The 22433-nt window shown below is 38.4% G+C and overlaps 1 protein-coding gene across 4 annotated transcripts in view; it reads right to left on the reverse strand.

The window, feature by feature from the left end:
* NDUFS1 (NADH:ubiquinone oxidoreductase core subunit S1) overlaps positions 1–22370 on the reverse strand; it is a 30688-nt gene extending 8318 nt beyond the window's left edge. The window contains exons 1-15 of one of the 4 annotated variants that reach the window (XM_045480920.1): positions 22180–22259; positions 22022–22095; positions 17333–17397; positions 16709–16800; positions 14900–15007; positions 13890–13966; positions 12739–12820; positions 12517–12647; positions 11881–12066; positions 10179–10313; positions 9386–9500; positions 8249–8394; positions 7436–7564; positions 6349–6478; positions 3712–3872 (exon numbers count right to left, since the gene is read on the reverse strand). In XM_045480920.1, the coding sequence (XP_045336876.1) occupies positions 3712–3872; positions 6349–6478; positions 7436–7564; positions 8249–8394; positions 9386–9500; positions 10179–10313; positions 11881–12066; positions 12517–12647; positions 12739–12820; positions 13890–13966; positions 14900–15007; positions 16709–16800; positions 17333–17393 (1553 nt within the window). In that variant the 5' untranslated portion in view covers positions 17394–17397; positions 22022–22095; positions 22180–22259. Of the gene's footprint in view, positions 1–3711; positions 3873–6348; positions 6479–7435; positions 7565–8248; positions 8395–9385; positions 9501–10178; positions 10314–11880; positions 12067–12516; positions 12648–12738; positions 12821–13889; positions 13967–14899; positions 15008–16708; positions 16801–17332; positions 17398–17978; positions 17984–22021 lie in introns of those variants that run through there. The other 3 variants (XM_045480918.1, XM_045480917.1, XM_045480921.1) reach the window with 3 other exon arrangements.
* Between the last annotated feature and the right edge of the window lie 63 nt (positions 22371–22433).

Below are 22433 nucleotides of genomic sequence, written 5' to 3' on the forward strand. Positions count from 1 at the left end.
AGTAAGCCTAAGTTTTGCCTTTGCAATAAAAGATACGTCCTAATAAACTAAAATGAACTTTCAAAAAAAGGAAATCTTTTAATAATGAAATGAAAAACAAGGTTAATAAATTAAAAATTACATCAACGTCAGTGCTCTCTAGAATGAAAACCGACAAAATGATGGAACAAAACAAGACATTTTCTCTAAGGGTGCCTGGGTAGGTCAGTCGGTTAAGCATCTGACTCTTGGTTTCAGCTCAGGTCATGATCTCACTGTTAGTGACTTTGAGCCTCGTGTCGGGCTCTGTGCTGGCAGTGCAGAGCCTGCTTGGGATTCTCAATATCCCTCTTTCTACCCCTACCCCACTTGTGTTCTCTCTCTCAAAAGTGAATAAACTTTTTAAAAAATGTTTATTTATTTTTGAGAGAGAGAAAGAGCGCAAATGGGAGAGGGACAGAGAGAGAGAGGAGACACAGAATCCAAAACTGTCAGCACAGAGCCTGACACAGGGCTCAAACCCACAAACCCCAAGATCATGACTTGAGCCGAAGCCAGCCACTTAGCCAACTGAGCCACCGAGATGCCCCAATAAATACACTTTTTCTAAAAAGGCATTTTCTCTAAACCCAGAGAAAAAGGAAATGAGAAAAATTATGAGGGAAAAGAACCAAAAGTCTGAGGGCCACCAATGCATAACAAAAGAAGCTTCTGCATGAGAGCAAGTAACTAAGTAAACCAGTAACTATGATATTCCCAGGCAAAGGTAATGACAGCTGAGTGTCACCACTTATATTCTGGTAGAATTTTCTTTAACATCAAAAATAAGGAACTCTTAAAAATCAAGAACCAAAGGGCAAGCAAGCAGACACGTACACCTACACAAAGTCAGGTCATTCTCAGGGACAAAACTGAGATTACAGGAGATTCTCTTTAAAATGTTAAATGAAATGGTGAAAAATTACTGACTATTAAAGGAAAAAAGACTGTCACCTTTGTACTTAGCCAGGTGTTTATCTGTGAGAAGGAACCAGAAATACATTGTTAGACATTCAGGAATTTTTTTGAAGTTATTAATTTTGGTACCCATTCAGAAACACAAAACTGTACGAATAAGGACATGGATGCAAGGGTGAACTAAAAATAAGAAGTAAAAATTGTGACCAGAAAGGATCCAGAGATGTCGGTTAAGCGTCCAACTTTGGCTCAGGTCATGATCACGTGGTTTTTGAGTTCGAGCCCCATGTCGGGCTCTGTGCTGACAGTTCAGAGCCTGGAGCCTGCTTCCAAAATGTGTCTCCCTCTCTCAGCCCCTTGCCCACTCACACTCTGTCTCTCTCTTTCTCTCTCAAAAGTAAATAAGCATTTAAAAATATATATAAAATATAAAGTTTTTCAAAGTGTTTACAAGATTTGCAATGCCAAATCAAACCAATAAAGGAGAAATATAACACTGAAATTAATGTTTTAGAATGTATGAAAATACTTCTAAATGAAAACAATTTGCCTATCATATTTAAAAGTGGTTAGCTTTAATCCTTAAACAAATTTGAAAAGTAATACGTGGAGTGCCTGGGTAGCTTGTAGGTTAAGTGTCTGACTCTTGATTTCGGCTTAGGTCAGGATCTCAAGGTCGTGATATCAAGCCCTGGGTTGGGCTCTGCACTAAGTGTGGAGCCAGCTTGGGATTCTCTCTCTCTCTCTCTCTCTCTCTCACTCTCTCTCTCTCTCCCACTTTCTCTGATATTGCATTATTTTTAAAGACTAGCGCCTCCCCCCATATTTAAAAAAAAAAAAAAAAAGCTCAACATGACTCTTCATCAGGGAAATACAAATCAAAACCACAGTAAGATACCACCTCACACTTGTGAGAATGGCTAAAATTTAGTACACAAAAAACAACGGGCGTTGGAAAAGATATGAAGAAAGGGGAACGAACACTCTTGCACTGCTGATGGTACAGCCACTCTGGAGAATAGTACGGAGATTCCTCAAAAAACTAAAAGTAAAACTACCCTACAATCTAGCAATTGCACTATTAAGCATTTACCCAAAGGATAAAAAAAAATACAGATCTGAAGAGGTACATGCACCCCAATGTTTACAGCAGTATTAACAACAATAGCAAAACTATGTAGAGAGCCCAAATGTCCATCAGCTCATGAATGGATAAAGAAAATGTGGTGTCAGGGCGTCTGGGTGGCTCAGTCGGTTGAGCATCCGACTTCAGCTCAGGTCATGATCTCGCAGTTTGTGAGTTTGAGCCCCACATCAGGCTGTGTGCTGACAGCTCAGAGCCTGGAGCCTGCTTCAGATTCTGTGTGTCTCTCTCTCTGCCCCTCCCCACTCACACTCTGTCTCTCTCTCCTTCAAAAATAAACATTAAAAAAAAAAAATGTTTTTAAGAAAATGTGGTGTGTGTATGTATGTGTGTATACACACACACACACACACACACACACACACACACACACACGACAGAATATTACTCAGCCATCAAAAAGAATGAAATCTTGCCACTTGCAATGACATAGATAGAGCTAGAATGTATTATACTAAGCCAGATAAATCAGAGAAAAACAACTATCATATGATTTCATTCATATGTGGAATTTAAGAAACAAAACAGATGAACATATGGGAAGGAGGGAGAAGAGAAGAAAGGGAAATAAACCACAAGAGACTTTTAACAATAGAGAACAAACCAAGGGTTGATGGAGGGAGGTAGGTGGCAGAGGGGTTAGATGGGTGATGGGGATTAAGGAGGGTACTTGTGATGAGCGCTGGGTGTTGTACGTAAATGATGAATCACTGAATTCTACTTCTGAAACCAAATTGCACTATTAACTAACTGAAATATAAATAATAAAATATAAAATGAAATGAAATGAAATATTAAACTAGGGGTGCCTGGGTGGGTAGTCAGTTGAGCATCCGACTCATGATTCTGGCGTTAAGTCATGATCCCAAGGTTCTGGGATCAAGCCCCACATCGTGTGGGGAATCAATCTCTCTCTCTCTCTCTGCTCCTCTCCCCTGCTCACTCTTGCTCTCTCTTAATGAAAAAAAAAAAGACTAGCATCAATTTACATGTTAATAATGAAATAGCTAAAAATTTATACAAATTCATGATATTAAACAGCCATTAAAGTTTATAAAAAATTTCCAATTACAGGAGGAAATTTTATCAGGTAATGAAAATTTATCAAAACCAGGTTACAAAACTGTTTACACAATATGATTTCAACTATATAACTAGAAAAATATTTACACAGGAAAAAAAGGACCAGAAGTAGCAACAGTAATTATCTGTAAATTGTGGAATAAGGATAATTTCCATTTTTGTATACTTTGTTCTCTTTCCAACTTTCTAAAATAAATTTGCATTATTAATATAGTCAGAAAAAAAACTTTCCTTACATTGAGTTCTCATGCTTACATTTTTATCATTTAATCGAAGTCACAGGACTTGTTGCAATTATTGGACCAAGGTATACTAATAGGGTACAGATTTTCAAAATTTTGTCAGCACTTCTTTTTCAAATATTTTAAATATTATTTAGTATCTCAGGTTCTTCTCACACAGAAAATAAAGGTTTTAATCTATTTTGCATCTGCTACAGATGCTACTAAATATTAAGCTGTTTGTAAGTCTAAATGTGACAATGTAACAGAATACATGTACACAAATTACCTGAATTTTACAGTATATAAAACAATTACTCAACATACCTATGAAGGATATTCATAACTTTCCAATCACTGGTAACATCACTACTCGTCCGAATCTTTTGAGCAATGTTGGAAACAGCTGCAAGAATTGCTGCCCCATCATTTCTTTGGAGTGCAGAACTGCCTAAAACCACCATTGGCTTTTTAGCTTCATGTAATACCTATTTAAAAAAAAAAAAGAATTTTGATTAAAAAATCTAAACAATCAACTAAATCTAATCAAATTTGCATCTACGATATGTTGTGTCAAGTTTTAGTTTCAATGCAGAATGCCTTTGATTTTTACTAATCAACATATAGACATACATCCAACCAGATTTAACCAAAAACATGTTGCCAATGCTACGGTGAAATGGCTGAGAATCAGATAAAACAGACTTTCTAAAACTAAGTACTGAGAATGAAAGACTTTCCCAAATATCCTTTGGTCAGAATGATTACGGGTATGTCCAAGAAAAACTGGGTAGCGTCCCTACAGACATTTAGTTGGTACCGTGTAAGAGGAAAAACCACACTCAAGTACCATGCTACAGTCTATCTACCCACCATGCTCCAGACAAGGAGGAAGAGGTAGGGAAAGCAACAATCACTACGATTCCACGCAGAATAGCTAAGACTTTAAGGGCTCTGCTTCCTGAATGTCAAAACATGAAGGGAAGTGCATGCGAAAAGCAAAGGAAACAACAGATTTGGTGGAGGATAGAAAAATTAAAAGCTGAAGACTATATAGCTCACTCTCCTGTCCACCCTCTATATCATTCCTCAATAAATAAGCGGCCCAAAGCAAAGAATCAGCATGAAAATTATGCCTACATACCAGGGGAGGACATTTATCACAAGAGGAATTTCCCAAGAAAATGTGAAGTGTGCAGAGAAATAGTTTTCAATAGCCTCAGAGAAAATGAAAAACACTCTTTTTCTCGCTTGAAAAGAAAGGCTTAGAAGAGTGACAAAACAGAGAGTATTATACAATAGAAGGACATTTTGTCACAGAACTCAGGAAAGAACTGAAAGAGAAACAAATTAGCGATGAACGTCATTCCAGAAACAATAAAAAACAAAATAAAACAGGACTTCAAAAATAGGGACAAGAAAGACAGGCAATACAAAATCATATAAAGCAAACTGAAAAAGAATAAAAGAACAAAGGAAAAATGACAGAAAAAGACACAAAAGGGGATCCAGTAGCTGCTTTGTTGGTTCATTCTTTTTTTGTTAGCAGCACATCTTAACTAATAGAAAACAGACTTAAATCTAGTATAGAAAAAAAACATACTTATCATCTTCTGGGGCATGGAGATAGGAACTAGAAAAGAGGGACACTTAAGTATTTTTTTTTATATTTTTGATCACTGCAGCTGTAATCATGTTTTTCCTATTCAAAACAAAGGAACTGGGCTTAGCTGCCTTGTCCCACTTGACTACGCCTAAAGCTACACCATCTTGGAACAATAAGGAGAAGCGCACACGCAAACACACAAGGAAGCAAAGGCACAGAGGATAGTAAAGCAGGAAGGAATGTCCTTCCATGATGACATCCTTGGACAACCACAACATCTGTCAAACTGCCTACCCTCCAGAGCCATGACATGAAAACCAGAAACTTCTTTCATTTTTTAACAATCAGCACTCCACCATACACACACAAATACTAAAGTAAAAAGAACCTTGAATCTTCACAATGAAAGGTATACCATGTCCCATAAAAATGTGACAGAGAACCACCGTTAAGATATTCTGGTGAAGTTATTAAATTTCAAAGATAAAGATCTAAGTATCAAAAAAAAAAAAAAAGTTTCTATGGGTGGCTCAGTTGGTTAAGCGTCTGATGCTTGATTTTCGCTGAGGTCATGATCTCACAGTTCTTGAGATCAAGTCCCACATGGAGTTCTGTGCAAACCCCTGGTTGGGATTCTCTCTCCTCTCTCTGCTCCTCCCCTGCTCAAGCTCTCTAAATAAGTACCTAGACAGTTAAAAAAAAAAAATTAGGACAGGGGTGGGGGGAAATATGACTGACATCACACTTCTCCACAGTAACAAAAGGCCTTGTTTATAAAGTTCACAAAGAGAAAAAAAAGAGTGTGGCTCAAGAACTCTGTAACCTGCCAACGTTCTCTTCAGGAATAAAACAGACACTCCCAAGCAAGCAAGAACTCAAGGTATAGGGTACTTATCAGCCCCTCTTGGAAAAGTAAATTAAGACCTATAAATATCAGACAGCAATGAGATAAATGTAAATAAAGCACTCAGGGAAGGACTGGTGAAATTTAGTAGTAACTCTTGCAATAAAGAAAATTTCCTAAAGTTTAATTGTTTCAAGTTCACTTCAATTTCTTTTCTGATAATTTCAAGTAAAATTAAACCATGGTACATAAAAACAGCATGTATAACACGATCTCATCTTTGTTTGCCTATCCATCCATCTTGCTCTATACATGAATAGAGACGACTATGATGGTTCATCAATGCTTGTTTGGGTTGGTGGAATTTGGGGTAATACTTTACTTTCTTCCATTTTCTTTTCTGTACTGGTGTAATTTTTAGCAGTAATCACATATCACTATTATAAAACAGTAACTTTTTAAACTAAAAATGCTTAAAAATTAACAAAGGTAGGTACATATAACTTGAGAGCACCTGGCTGAATGGATGGTTACCCAAAGCAATCTCCTGAAGAATTTTGGGGGAATCTCCCAGATGGTCATATCTGTAAGTGAGATCCACTGGGCTGCCAATAAGGGCCACTTTTAAGTCATTATGAAGCCAGCTGAAATAAAAATGACAAACTTTTAGAGCTAAATTACTAATTCAGAATAGTCATCAGTCTCATCAATGCTAGGGTCTACATTTATGTTACAAATGTTAAAAACACAAAAACACTCACAGAACACTTAACCTTAACAGATACAACTTATTGTGTACCTTTCAAAATAATAATGCTGTAAGAATACACACCAAGGTAAGTCAGTGAATTAATTTGCTGTTAGGAACCCTACGCAACCTATAAATAAAACTTTTAATTTTAGAATAAATGATTTATAATTTTTATTTTGCCTTATCACAGCAGAGCCAGTCATCTCCTAATTATCCATTAAGGCCACTTTAATATAGTTCATGAAAATAAACTACATCATTCATATTTATTCTCTTTGATAGGCAAGTATAGAACCAGCTCTTCTAAAAATAGTTACAAATGCAGTGACCACATATTGTTTGTCTGAGACAGTGCTGGTTTTCATCTGTTGCCCTGGAGTAATTAATTCCCCCTTTCACTCTCAACAGTATCACATTATAGACAAATTATACCAACCTATTTATAAATCTCTAAAATATGAAAAGATGGAGGTATTCTACAAAATACCTGGCTTTGCTCTTCAAAAAAATGTAAAAAAAAAAAAAAAACAAAAAACCCTGGAGAGTCATGACACTAATTGCAATGTGTGACTTGAAACTGGATCCTGGGCAGGAAAAAAAAAATCATTAGAAAAAATTATAAAAGAAATTATGGAAAAATTGGTGCATCTTGAATTATTTCAAAATGAGAAGATAAAGTAAAACGATCAGCAGGAGAAGAGGGAAGGAATGGACTGATTAGAAGCAGCCCTCCAATTATCTTCTGGAGTCTCATTCCGACTAACACTATTAGGAATCAGCTAAGTAGTCATTTTTCAGATGTAAAACAAATTATTATATAACCAGTTTTTAAACCCTGAATATTACTAACCTCTTTCGAATTCTAGCATTAAACAGTGGTGCCTCAAAACGCGGATTTGTACCAACCAGAAGGAGAACATCTGCCTCTTCCACACCAGCAATTGTAGTATTAAGAAGATAATTAGAACGCAAATCTGTGCTAGAAATACAAAATTAAAAATGCAGGTTTACTAATACACAATGACAATCCACGCAACATTCTCATGTCCACAAACCCAAGGTATTCCCAGACAAAAAATTCTTAGGAAGTATTTCTAAATTACATCAAAGTTTCAGATACTTATTATTGATAACTGGATTCTCTAATAGTTCCTGGCTTGACTTTGGCCTATATATGTGAAAACAAATTGTTGGGTATGATGGAGAATCCAAGCGGTCACATATCAGCCATAGGTGTATTTTCTCTTTTTTAAATTTATCTTTTTAAGTAAACTCTACCACCAATGTGGGCTTGAACTCAGAACCCCAAGATTAAGAGTCACCTGTAGGGCACCTGGGTGGCTCAGTCAGTTGAGCATCTGACTTCGGCTCTGGTCACGGTCTCAGAATTCATGGGTTCGAGGCCCGTATCAGGCTCTAGACTTATGGCGCAGAGCCTGCTTGGGATTCTCTCTTCCTCTCTCTCTGATCCTCCCTGACTTGCGCTTTCTCTTTAAGTAAATAAACTTAAAAAAAAAAATCAGGAAAAAAAAAAAAAAGAATCACTTGCTCTACCAACTGAGCCAGCCAGGCAGGCGCCCAGATGTACTGATTTATACACAGCTTGTCACAACAACAACAACAACAACAAAGCAAGCCTAGATGCTAGATTCATACTGCTCACCCAGCTCCTGCAGTGGGGAAGACCTCTTCAGTGCACAGGGTGTCAGAGTCCACTCTATTAAGCAAATCTTTGAGAGCTACCAGGGCTTCAGCATCCACCAAGCCACCTGCAATTGCTGCCACATCCTTGCCTTGAACACTCTGCAACTAGAAATGGATGAAAAGGGTATCACCAAAACACCTCCGTTCGGCAAAGACCACTGCTCAGAACACAAAGCAATAGTTATTTGTAAGTATAAAAAAAAGCAATGAACTTTTGACTTAAAAGCTTTACACTAATTATTAATATAAAAGTGAGAAGCAAAGGTGTAGATGAGGCTAATAATACCACCAGCTTGGAGGGAAGCTGTTTTATATTAGAAACAAAGAGGTCTCATAATGAAGTTTGGAGAATGAAGAGTGAGGAATTACAGCTAAATACAATTTCTTCTGAAGTATCCACCGTTCCCTCAAGTCCTTTGTGTATGTTGCCTTTGTCTCTGGCTAGAAAGCCATTCTCTCCACTTTTGCTCTGGCAAGTTTGCATTCATTCTTAGATTTTGCCTAAGTCACCTCACGTAGGAAGGCATCCCCGACACGCTAGTCGTGGTTAGGCACCCCTCCCACAGGCTCTCTCAGACATGATTTCCTGCACAACTAACTGCAGCAGCACATGATACCTGACTGACTCTGCATCTTTCCCGACTACAAAATTGTGGGAAGTAGGGACCATATATTAGTGGTCTCTATAGCCCTACTTCCAGCAGGATATCTGGCATTTGGTTCTTTTATTTGTTTTGTTGCATTTTTTGTTTTTTGATTTTAGAGAAGAGAGAGCAAGTGAGCACAAGTAGGGGAGAAAGGGGCAGAGGGAAAGAGAGAGAGAACCTTAAGCAGGCTCTACAGAGCAGAGCCCGATGTGGGGCTCAATCCCACAACCCTGGGATCATGACCTGAGCCACAATCAAGAGTTGGATGCTCAATAAAGACTGAGCCACCCAGACGCCCCTCTGGCATATGGTTCTTAATAAATGCTCATTAAATGGAAGGCAATCTTGGTAAAACAAAAGAAGTGAAGAGACATACATGACCCCTCTTTGTTACAAAGATTTCCCTTAAAAATTACAAATACTATTTATTCTATATTTCAATTTTTTACCATTCCAGCTACACGAGAGAGTGCATCTTCCCAGGAAGTATAGGTTAAAAGCCCCTTTTCGTTTCTGACCATTGGCTCGGTTAGTCTTTGACGTTTTAGCCCATCATAGGCAAATCTAGGTAACAGAAAATACACCATTTACGGAATCTTGCTAGAGGCAACTACAGTTTTCAAGTTTAAAATATAAAAGAAATGTTATTTAAATACAGTACTGGTTAAAGTGTCAAACAGAATAAATACCTGAATACAAATAATTACTTCAGGTCTTTTGAAGGATGAACTAATAAATTATTTTATGAACACCATCTGAAACTAAAACATCTAAAAGTTTGGGTTCTTATGATTTGTTTTCAGCTACCTGAATACTCTTGAAATTGTAACACATAGAAATCTGACAGCTAAAGAAGCCAATCATTTAATCACTTTTTCTTTTTTTTCTCAAATCACTTTTACTTATGAAACTTGAATACCTCCAGATAGTTTATCAAAATTATCACGTGCAAGCTCTAACTTATATTTAGCTTCTTTTCTCCAATGAACAAACTGAAATAGATTAAATATATTAATCCCCTTCAATTTTTCCAACTGGGAGGAAAATGGTATTTTTCAAACTTAGTAAGAAAGCCATTGATATACCTAGGACTATTAACATTAGTTTTGTCCAGTTCTCTATACAAATAATCTAGATTAACTAATTTACAAGAATAAAGACAGTCCCTTAAAATTAAAGTGACTATAAAATTTAGTTTAAATCAACTGCAAAAGTGAAGGAAAACAATGTAGTAGCACATACCTGGTTTTATCAGAGATCCACTCTTCATTGATGTCCTCGTGCATCCTTGGCAAAATACGCATTACCTCTCCAGTTCTTGTGCTTACCACAATATTACTTCCAACTGCATCCATTACATCAATGGATTCCGTCTTTCTGAGAAAATAAACACCTACGTTTACCACATTTATTTTGGCAATAAGGACAAAGTTTCTGTTACCTGGTTTCTCAAAAACAAAAAATTTTACGATGACTTTCCTTTCTGAATTTCTAAAGTTAATGGGACCCAGAGAAACTGCAATAAAAAAAAAAAAATACCCTCGTATTTGAATACGTCACATTATTTCCTACTGTAAAAATAAAGCTTTAATAATTGTTATCTAGGGGCGCCTGGGTGCCTCAGTCAGTTAAGAGTCTGACTCTTGATTTCGGCTCAGGTCATGATCTCATGGTTCGTGAGTTTGAGCTCCGTGTTGGGCTCCGCACTGACAAAATTTCTTAATCCGGGCTGTCAGCGTGAAGGCTGCTTGGGATTCTCCATCTCCCTCTCTCTGCCCCTCCCCCACTTGCGCTTGCATGCATGCACGCGCTCTCTCTCTCTCACAAAAATAAACTTTAAAAGAACAAATAAATGAATAAATAAAAATAGGAACTGTTAAATAATACAAAAGCCAATGGTAAGGGCTCCAAATGGCCAAATCTGATTATCAAGATAAATAGCAAGAGAGTAAGATTTTTGGGTATGGCCAATTAAAAAGTCTGATAAATCCTCCCCACAAAAAGCAAAAATAAAGCTGGACAAAACTAACAAAAAACAACCAATTCAGCACTTTGGAAATCTTCCAAAGGCAAACACCATCATGAGAAGCTTTTATGTGGGGCAAAACTACTGAACTTCAAGCAAGAAGCACAGAAATCAGCGGTGGTGTGTCTTGGGGCCTGTTCTCATCCCCTTCCTACCACCTGAACAGGAGGCTCTGCCAGGCTCAGAGAGGCTGTGGAGATGGAAGTTTCTTTTCTGCATGCATTATGGGAATTTCAGGAAGCAAAAGAGAAAAACCTCTACTTGAACATTTCACCTATGTACTGTGCCCCATCCCCCCAATCTTTTCATATACATAAAATACATGGCTTAAAACACAGAATTTTGAGATACTCCCACATATTCTAGTGGAAGTCTAAATATGGGGGGCAATTTAATGATAGGCTTTAGAACCTTAAAAATACCCAAATTTGTTGCAACTACCTACTCCATTTCCCAGTTTAGTCAGAAGAATCAGAGATATACGCGAAAATTTATGAATAACAATTTTTATCATAGATTTACAACTATATAGAAACAAACTAAAATGTCTAATAGGAACTGATTAAATAAAGGATGATATAGCCACATGTCTGAAAACAATATACAGTGAGAAGAGACTATAAATTTTAAAACATCAAGACAATTTTACTCTTTGGAAGAAAAAGTGAATAAAATAATTATGTGGTTAAGTACTTTGGAATCAATCTCCAAGAAAACTATAATTAAATTGCCAGATCATCCTATCCTTTAATCTATCTACTTACTTTCCATTAAGAGGGTTTTACTTAAAGCAAATACATAAAACCTTAGCAGACCAAAACAATTAGAATACAGGAAGAAAATGAATCTTAAATTTTTTTGAATACTAGCCAATTAAAGGATAAAAAACAAATTGTCAAAAATTACAACACTGAATACCTTGTTTCCCAAGGGCGGGCAGTAAAAGCATAGGGCTTCGAAGTCAGGGCACCTACAGGGCAGATATCAATGATATTTCCAGACAGTTCAGACATGAACATCTTTTCAATGTACGTGCCAACTTGCATATCATTTCCTCTGCCTGTTGTTCCCAAATCATCTACTCCTGCAATCTCACTTGCAAACCTGCAGGATAAAAATATACCATCAAATGGTAAAATCCAGCAAAATTATCTCCTTTCCTATGATCACAGTGAGATAATGATTTTCAAAACACCAAAAAGACATGAGTTTATTTTCAATGGTGAGCAAAGTCCTTCAATAAAAAATTGTTCAATGCTTGCATGTAATTTAATCACAGCATAACACAAACTGCACGAATCATAGGTATAGCTCAGCAAGTTATCAAGGAGTTAATGCTTGTATATTTTTATTTGTAAATTCCACAGAAGTTGATATTCACTGAAAGTGAACAATTCATTTTATTGGCTTATGCAGAAAACATTAAAAACATCCCTCTTCTCCTACCAAAAAAAAAAAAAAGTTGTCTTTTTTTTTTAGTATTGTTATTCCACCAAATTTTGTGACTATTAAGTATCTGAATGATATTGCAGAAGAGAGAAGGAAAAACATTACCTGATGCAGCGAGTACACTGTATACATCTAGTCATGATAGTCTTTACCAATGGCCCAATATTCTTGTCCTCCACAGCACGTTTCCCATCTAAAAATCTGCTCCTATCATTTCCAAACATCATGGACTGGTCCTTTAGTAGATTAGGAAAGAGTTAACATAATGCTGCTAATGAAATTAAAACCTGAGATAATCAAAAAGATTTATGAAGTTTGACAACATACCTGCAGATCACATTCACCTCCCTGGTCACAAATAGGACAGTCCAGTGGGTGATTTGCTAACAAGAACTCCATCACACCTTCTCTGTATGAAAAGTTGTAGTACACAAAATGATATAAATTTTTGGCACTCAAAATGGCTATCTAACCTTCAGGGATGTACCTTTTCATATAGTATTAACTTTACATTTATTATCAAAATGCCAATGCAACCATCATTCTAGTATTAGACACATAGTCTAAAAAATGCTTACAGAAGTCCAGGAATAAAATATCATTAAAGAATCTAGAAAATTATGACTTTTAAAAACACAAAATTACCCAAAGTCACTAAATAGTCTTCAGAAAACATTAATTCAAAACAAAACAGGGTGCCTAGATGGCTTAGTCAATCAGGCGTCCAACTTCGGTTTAGGTCATGATCTCGCAGTCTGTGGGCTCAAGCCCTGTGTTGGGCTGTGCTGACAGCTCAGAGCCTGGAGCCTGCTTCGGATTCTGTGTCTCCTTCTCTCTCTGCCCCTCCCCTGCTCACACTCTGTCTCTCTCAAAAATAAACATTAAAAAAAAATTAAGAAAAAACAAAACACCCACACAAATGCACAGCAAAAACAAATATAATCAATGCCTAGATAGTAACAGTAATACTTTACTACAATAATCTCAGTTCAATAAGCCCCAGACTCACTATTCATCTTAAGTTGAACAGGTTACTATGTAAGAGATTCTTTTTCAAGTTTATTTATTTTGAGAGACAGCACGAGCAGGGGAGGGGCAGAGAGAGACAGGGAGAATCCCAAGCAGGCTCTTGTGCTGCCAGTGCAGAGCCCAACACGGGGCTCAATCGCATGAACTGTGAGATAATGACCTGAGCTGAAACCAAAAGTCAGACACTTAACCGACAGAGCCACCCAGGTGCTCCTAAATAAAAGCTTTTTTTTTCTTTCCCCTAAATAAGAGCTTTTAATGCTCAAAACCATAAACACCTGACTTCACCTCCTCAACATGTACTTAATTCCACTGCTCCTAGAAGTCAAACATGCCAACTTTTTCAAAACTTGCTACTGAATTTCCCATCTATGGGAAGGTCTAAATACTGAAATGAACAATTTTCTTCTCTAAGAAAAGTTACTATGCTATAAATAACATGAAAGTACCTTGCTTTCTTAGATTTCTCTGAGTTTGTCAGGATATTCCAACCTTTCATTACTGGCATGGCACAAGCCGCCACAACCTGGAATTTCAATGGAAAAATGTCTAAGTATTTGTATTTAGTTGTAATTATAAGCAACCCAACATATAAAACATTCAGCTATACATTTGAAAATAAGCCCAGTATCTCTGAAGATTCATTTTTTTACTTTTCATAGTCACAATACGATAATCTGACACTTCACATTTCTCTATGAAAAAAAAATAAGATATTGTACTTCTAAATTCTATCCTCCTAGTCAATGCAACTCTATATAGAGACTCTGAAACAGAACATCAAATAACTGTGTTTTGATTAGCAGGTACTACTGAATTAAAACTTAGAAGACAGGGGCGCCTGGGTGGCGCAGTCGGTTAGGCGTCCGACTTCGGCCAGGTCACGATCTCGCGGTCTGTGAGTTCAAGCCCCGCGTCAGGCTCTGGACTGATGGCTCAGAGCCTGGAGCTTGTTTCCGATTCTGTGTCTCCCTCTCTCTCTGCCCCTCCCCCGTTCATGCTCTGTCTCTCTCTGTCCCAAAAATAAATAAACGTTGAAAAAAAAAAAAAAAAAAAACTTAGAAGACAAAATGAAATTAAACAGAAAGTGAACCTCTTCATTGTAATCCCTTTCTCTAGTGAAAATGGCCCAGCATGAGCCCTTCCAATGTACTGCCTGGCAATTCCACATCCTAGTTGTCACACAGCCATTTGGAAATACTACTGCCAGCTGTAAGAAGTCACCTTTAATTTCTCAAACTGTTGTAATTATATAGTGCTTGCATTTATAAAGCACTTTCATCAATGCATTTCCAGTTTTGAAATGAACAGACTCAACTGCACAAAATAATAAATTTACAGATACAATTAAACAGGGCTAGGTTTCTCCACTACGACAATGATTCTAAGTAAAATTCGCTGCAAGATTTAAAGTTTTCTACCTTCTACAGCATGCTGTGGAATTTTAGGTATCAAGTACCTTAGGAGCTTTCTCAATTTCAACAAGGCACATCCTACAGTTTCCAGCAACAGACAATCTTTCATGATAACAGAATCGAGGGATCTGCATGCCAACCTTCTCACAAGCCTAGAAGACAAAGTAAAAAATTCCTGCATTAGAACAATCTGACCTCATCCTTGCTTTGCCTAAAACAGAAAAAGAAAGGCTATACCACCTGCCTTATTACTCCTATCTATAAACATCTATACTTTTATTCATTCTTCATCCCTAAAGAGATTTCCCTCCTTCTTTGCTCTTGACTCCTGCTCCTGTCTGCTCTCAAGCCTGCTCTAAGGTCTCAGCATGCCTATACCTAATGGAAGAAACTGAATAAATGAACCTCAGATTGTGCTGAAGGTCTGACTCCTCATTTCCACTCTGAACCATTGTCCATAAAGACACCCCTTCAAACTCTGTCCCCGTGGTTTCATACATGGACTTCCCATGTACTAGATGCAGTGGGTAGAGTAATAAGGAAGATCTTGTCCCAACCTTCATACTAGTTCACATTTCAAATGATTATACCCAAACCCTCATCTGGAGCCCTGACAGTTCACCACTTCTCCAAGTTTTAGACTTAAATAGTTCTGTGCATGGATACGCTCTATGGACAGCTAAAATTCAATCTATTTGTGTCCCCTATGATACATCTCCAAATAAGTTAACAAAGCCAGAAACCACAAAAGTTTTTCCTGCTTTTCATTGTGCCTAAAGGCCTATCAACTCACTCTCACTGAATCTATTCTTTTATTTTCATTCCCATTGCCACTATCTATTTTAGGCCTTTAATTTTCAGTTCTACTAATGCAAGATACTCTTCCCTTGTGTCTCACACCAGTCTTGTTATTCTCCAAACTAACATCCTCTATGGTCACTGTGATACAGCTTAACTGCCATGAAAACTACTGATAGGTCAAACTATAAGCTCTTTAGTATGACATATATCTTCTTTCATTACTGAATCTATTAGAGTAATTTGATTTCTTGTTTTCTTATCTTCTATGTATACCTTATGTTCTAACAATAGCAAACTATTTAAAGCTTCTTTGTCCAAATATCAACACTTATCCTTTACAAATCTCCTCAGGGACCACCTGAGATATCCCTAACATCTCTTTCTATCACTTCCTATATACCTGGCAAAAATACTCTCCACTGTACCTTGAACATATACTGTTATGTATTTATTGTTTACAGGTCTATGCCTGGCAGATAGTCTAAAAATGACTGCTAAATGAATAAAGAGCATTTAGTTCTTGGTAACTTGCAGACAGAATGAAGTATCACTTCTTCAAGACCAATTTTGTTAGTTCTGAAGGAATCTGGAGGAATTATATATTTAATGCATGAATTCATTTACCTGCTTTGTAGGACACATTCTTAAAAAATATTACTAAAAATAGAGAAATCACATGAAATGAAAAGCATCAAGCAGGTTCACAACAAACAAAAATTATCTTTTCCCCAAACTTACCTAAATTAACTTGTAATTTATTTTTGGTAACTTCAAATTTTAAATGGGTATATACTCGGAAGGCAGAAGTGAAACAAAATAACTGCCATAATTCACTGAAGAAAGTCAGAAACAGATAAATGATAGCTCACTTTGAAATGCCAACATTTTAAATCCAATTTACTTTCATATAATTTTACTGTCTATAGTTCTTTTATGAGCATTTATCAAGGAATCTTAAAATTTTTTAAAGTAAATAAACAGTGTAACAGAAAGAAATTGATACAAAAAAACCACAACATATACAAAAACAAAGAATTGGAACATATGCCTACTTGGAGTACGGTAGTTCCTGGTTCCACCATGACAGACTGACCGTCGACAAATACTTCAATTAAGTTGCTTGCTGCTGTGGCAGTTGTTCGAACTGACCATCAAAAATATTGAGATGAGAAATAAATTAAGAGTTGAATTTATTATAGCAGAGGATGATGGGTTAACTCTAACCTACAAGTCTAAAATTTTTCCTCATTTTACACTATTCCCCTCTATTTCTCTAGATGCAAACTTTTAGAATACTGAATTAGACAAAAACTTTTCCAAACCTGAATACCAAGGTAGAATATGGCTGCCCACTTGTAATGGTAGTTAATGTAAAATTTTTAATACCATGGAAAGTATGTTCATGGGAATACTACTTTTCAAAAGCAGGACTGCTTTTTCCATTTTGGGACTGATAGTTCCTACTACTTTTTATTCCATGACAACTTCTATAAACTGTTTAAAGTTATATTTTTAAAATTATTCAATTTGACTAGGGTCATTTGTTTCTATTTTATTTAAAACAAATTATGTTTAGGGTCTTTTAAGAAACATTCCATAAACCAATGAATTTACAAAGACAGTAAATGCAAAAATAGTACCCACAAATGCAAAAAAAAAAAAAAAAAAATACTCACCACATCCTTTATGAGACTTAGAAAGGCCTACTAAGGCCCTTTTTAGAGGTATCCTTAACATATTGCTAAGAATAAAACAAAGGAGAGTTATATTATCATAGGAAATAATAAAACTCTAATTACAAACTTTTGGGTAATGGTTCTTAAGTTTAATAGCACTTTACACACATTATTTCACTGAACATTCACAAGTCCTGATATTTTTTCCTCAAATTCTAGAGATGAGAATACTCAGTCTGAGAGAGAGTAACTAACTGACTTGTACAATGTCAAGGAGCTAAGAAGGAACAGCTAGTAATCAAATTTGCGTAAAGGGCAGTTTTGTCGTTTTTAAAGTATAAACAATCAAATGTAAAACACTATTATGTAGTAATATAAATTTTAAGAATAAGTGAGCTTATCATTAATACTATGTAAATAAGACCTTCTGCCTTCATTTCGTACCAATACTCATTCTAACATTCCATGTTCTTTTTTTTTTTAATTTTTTTTTTAATGTTTATTTGTGAGACAAAGAGAGACAGAGCATGAACAGGGGAGGGTCAGAGAGAGAGGGAGACACGGAATCCCAAGCAGGCTCCAGGCTCCGAGTTGTCAGCACAGAGCCTGACGCAGGGCTCGAACTCACAGACCGTGAGATCATGACCTGAGCCAAAGTCGGACGCCCAACCGACTAGGCCACCCAGGCGCCCCTAACTTTCCATGTTCTAAGCAGTTATCTACTAAATGTTCCTGAGATTCTGAGCTGGCTCAGAAGTCCAAGCCTTTTAAGTATCTGGAGAGCTATTTTCTGGGCTTGGTACAATTATTTTACAGATTTGCAATTATAGGTCTGTTCTACCCTCATTGGATTAATGAACTTCTTGAATCTTTGTATCTTTGGTGCCTATTTCCAAGGCTGATACACAGTAAGCTCTAAAATAGTGGTTCTCAGGGTGCCTGGGTGGCTCAATCAGTTGGGCAACTGACTCTTGGTTTTGGCTCAGGTCATGACCTCATGGTTTGTGGGTTTGAGACCTGCGTGGGGCTCTGTGCTGACAGGGTGGCGCTTGCTTGGGATTCTCTCTCCCTCTCTCTCTGCCCCTCCTCTGTTCGTGCTTTCTCTCTCACAAAATAAATAAACTTTAAAAAATAAATAAATAAAGGGGCACCTGGGTGGCTCAGTCAGTTGAGAGTCCGACTTTGGCTCAGGTCACAATCTCACGGCTTGTGAGTTCGAGCCCTGCGTCAGGCTCTGTGCTGGCTCAGAGCCTGGAGCCTGCTTCATAGTCTGGGTCTCCCTCTCTCTCTGCTCCTCCCCCACTCACGCTGTCTCTGTCTCTCAAAAATGAATAAACGTTAAAAACAATTAAAAATAAATAAATAAATAGGAGCGCCTTGGTGGTTCAGTCAGTTGAGCATCTGAGGCTTGATTTTGACTCAGGTCATGATCTCACCGTTTCAGATCGAGCTGGGCATCGGGCTCTGTGCTGACACCTCAGAGCCTGCTTGAGATTCCCTCTCCCTCTCTCTCTGCTCCTCCCCGACTCACACTCTTTCTCTCTCTCTGTCTTTCAAAATAAATAAAAATTTTAAAACAAATAAATAAAACAGTGGTTCTCAACCAGGTACAGTTTTGCTTCCCAGGGAACATTTGGCATCATCTGTACACACTTGTCACAGCTGGGGGGGGGAAGTTACTAGCATCTAGTGGGTAGAGGTCAGGGTACTACTAAACATCCTACAGTACACAGGACGGTATCCCGTAATAAATCTTTGTTGAATTACTGAAAGAAATAGGAATGAATTATATAAATAACACCAATTAAAGACATACGTAAGCAAACAGAATGTTAACCGAACTTTAGAGTTTTCATCCATTCACTTGATCGTAAGGGCTTGGAACTGAACTTTTTGTCTACTCACTTGATCAAATGGGCTAAGCATCTAAATTATAATTTTTCACTTGGAACTTCTAAAAATGGAAATTATGTGATCAGAATGTATCAATGTAGGGGCACCTGGGTGGCACAGTTGACTGACAGACTCTTGATTTCCGCTCAGGTCATGACCTCATGGCTCATGAGATCCAGCCCTGCCTGGGGCACTACACTGACAGCATGGAGCCTGCTTGGGACTCTCTCTCACTCTCCCTCTCCCCACACACACACACACACCCTCTCTCTCAAGATAAACTTAAAAAAAAAAAAAAAGTATCAACATAATGACTTTCAAAAGTAAAGAGAGTAGAAAACAGTATGTATACGTAAGTTTTAAGCATAAAGTTTCACATATCTATCATAGAAGAGGTATAACAAGCTTTCTTTTTTTTTTTTTAATTTTTTTTTTTTCAATGTTTATTTATTTTTGAGACAGAGAGAGACAGAGCATGAACGGGGGAGGGGCAGAGAGAGAGGGAGACACAGAATCGGAAACAGGCTCCAGGCTCTGAGCCATCAGCCCAGAGCCCGACGCGGGGCTCGAACTCACGGACGGCGAGATCGTGACCTGGCTGAAGTCGGACGCTTAACCGACTGCGCCACCCAGGCGCCCCATAAGCTTTCTAATTCAGACTTGTTAATTCATAAAATTCATTAATTCAGAACTTGTGATACTGAATTTGCAGACATGAAGGCTACCACATACCAATGAGTGATTTTTGATAAATCAGAGTTTCTGCTTAATGTACAGATCAGGAAGCAAACAATACTTCTTAGATTATGTGGTATTAGTAGGAGTTCAGTAAATGTCAATTAGAACTAAATTCAACGTAGACAGAAATAGCCACTGAAGATCAGTTTCAAAGTCCTCTTCCTTGGTACTCCCTCTCTGTACCATAGGCACACATTGTGTACATAACTTTATTATTCCACCTACTAAACTGTAGGCTAGTAATTGATTTTAGTACCTACTAAACTGTAAGCTCCTTGAAGAGGAATAGTGCAATTTGGTCATTTCCCTTTTCCGAAGACCTAGCCCTTGAAAAAAATAACCATCGGGGCGCCTGGGTGGCGCAGTCGGTAAGCGTCCGACTTCAGCCAGGTCACGATCTCACGGTCCGTGAGTTCGAGCCCCGCGTCGGGCTCTGGGCTGATGGCTCAGAGCCTGGAGCCTGTTTCCGATTCTGTGTGTCCTCTGACCCTCCCCCGTTCATGCTCTGTCTCTCTCTGTCCCAAAAATAAATAAACGTTGAAAAAAAAAAATTTTAAAAAAAAAAAAAAGAAAAAAATAACCATCAAATAATCTTATCAAGTTCCAAAATGAGTAAACTCTATCTTATTAAAATCTATTGCTATATAAAGGTAAATCTGAATTTGCTGAATTAAGAGTAGTGACAGAATGAAAATCAATAATCAATATTTCACACAACGTCAACACTTTCTTACTATTATTTTGTCTCCATACAATATAAAAGTATTGCCCACTTTAGCTAGGAAATCAAGCAGAAATAGGTGGTCTTTTGAAAATCCAGCAGGGAATAGTGCATAGCCCCAAGAAAAGACAGTTTCACAAAACTTTAATCTGTACTTTACATGTATTTATCTACCGCGTGGGAATGGAGATAATCGCCTCCAAATGGGAAAATGTTAATGACCAATCATTTCTAAAACTAGACTGGACAATTTTAGCATAGGAACAATACAATATATTCCCTACCATATAGCCTGCATCCACGCACTTCTCTCTCTCCAAGGTACCACTCTATTGGAAGCCACCATCGTCTTGCCTGAACTATTATAAAAGCCCCCCCAACAGGTCTCCTGCTTTCTACACTGTTCCTACAGCCTCTCCCGTCTTCCCACAGGCTGTGGCCTCGGACTTCAATGCATTCCTTCAGAGCTTTCTGGCCTCTCCTTGTCCTTCAAATTCGGGCTTAAAAGCCATTCTTCAGGGAGACTTTTCTTGATCAGCCTGTCCTAAATTTCCCAACTACTCCCTAGTCCTATCACCCATTTTATTCTTCGTGGACTCGGTTCTAGTTCATAGCAGACGTTCGAGAACTATTTGCTAAATGAATTGTATGTCTAATCTCTGGCCGAAACTTAGCTTCCACTTCCCTGGAATTAAAAAGTGCAGGTGCTCTGACAGCCTTAGAGCAAACACCCTGCCTAACGATGCACACGCGACTCGGTGGAAAGAAGAACATTCCGTAAAGAAACAACTTGAAGTTTATTCAGCAGACACGGTTCACGTTACATTTTCAACGCCCTCTATTCGTTCGCGAGCGGAGCTGGGGCGCGTCCACGGTCTCCCCGTACGCGCGTTAGATCCCAGCAACTTTTAAGCAACGAAGCTGTGTTATCCGCAATGCGACCTGGGGCAAAGCTTTTAAATATTTCCTACAGTTTCCCCACCAGGGAAAGGGATAAAAAAATGTTCCCCAACGCACTCAATGGACAAAAGCAAAAACAACAAAAAACCCCCGAGGAGTGGATGGTGGCTAAGGCAATAGCGGCCAAACAACGTACTGTACCAAGTACGTGTGAACTCGGTGGGGGCAATGCTCAATCCGCGGGCCTAAGTCAAGTACATAGATCCTCTCCCGGGGGACAAAACGGCCTCGTCTCCACAAAGGGGAATGACCTGCATTTCCCTTCCACAGTGAAGGTCACCCACAAGCCTGTCTCCGGGCCAGCGCTCCCAGGGCTTCCTACTCCTCCACCAGCTTTCTGCTCCGAAAGACCAGAGACCATGGCTAACAGCCCTCACCTGCCGGCTCTCGGGGGTACCGGAGGCGGGGTGGGACGCGGCACCCAGTCAAGGACAAGAGTAGAATGAGTCACCTGGGCCAAAGGAAACAGTCTCGTCAAGAAATCAACTCCTGTGCCAAGAGGCACCTCAGCCTTCTCACCCAAGCACGACCTCACCTTCCCCCTGGAGCCGCCAAAGCCGCTCTGCAGAACTGTCTGCACCGCACCAACCCCCTCAGAGAGACCGGCTTGCTTATTCAATATGGCGGCCTCGGCTAACCTCGCCCGCCGGGCCCGGAGAACGGGAAGCCAGGAGGGACTAGAAGCCCCAGATTCGACAATTTCCCCGCTCAGGTTGAGTTCGGCAATTTCCGTCAGCTGGCCAGGGGGCGGGGCAAAGGACCAGTCGGTTGGAAGGGGCGGGAGCGGGG

Source organism: Leopardus geoffroyi, chromosome C1, assembly GCF_018350155.1.
Source record: "Leopardus geoffroyi isolate Oge1 chromosome C1, O.geoffroyi_Oge1_pat1.0, whole genome shotgun sequence".
NCBI classification, from domain to species: Eukaryota; Metazoa; Chordata; class Mammalia; order Carnivora; family Felidae; genus Leopardus; species Leopardus geoffroyi.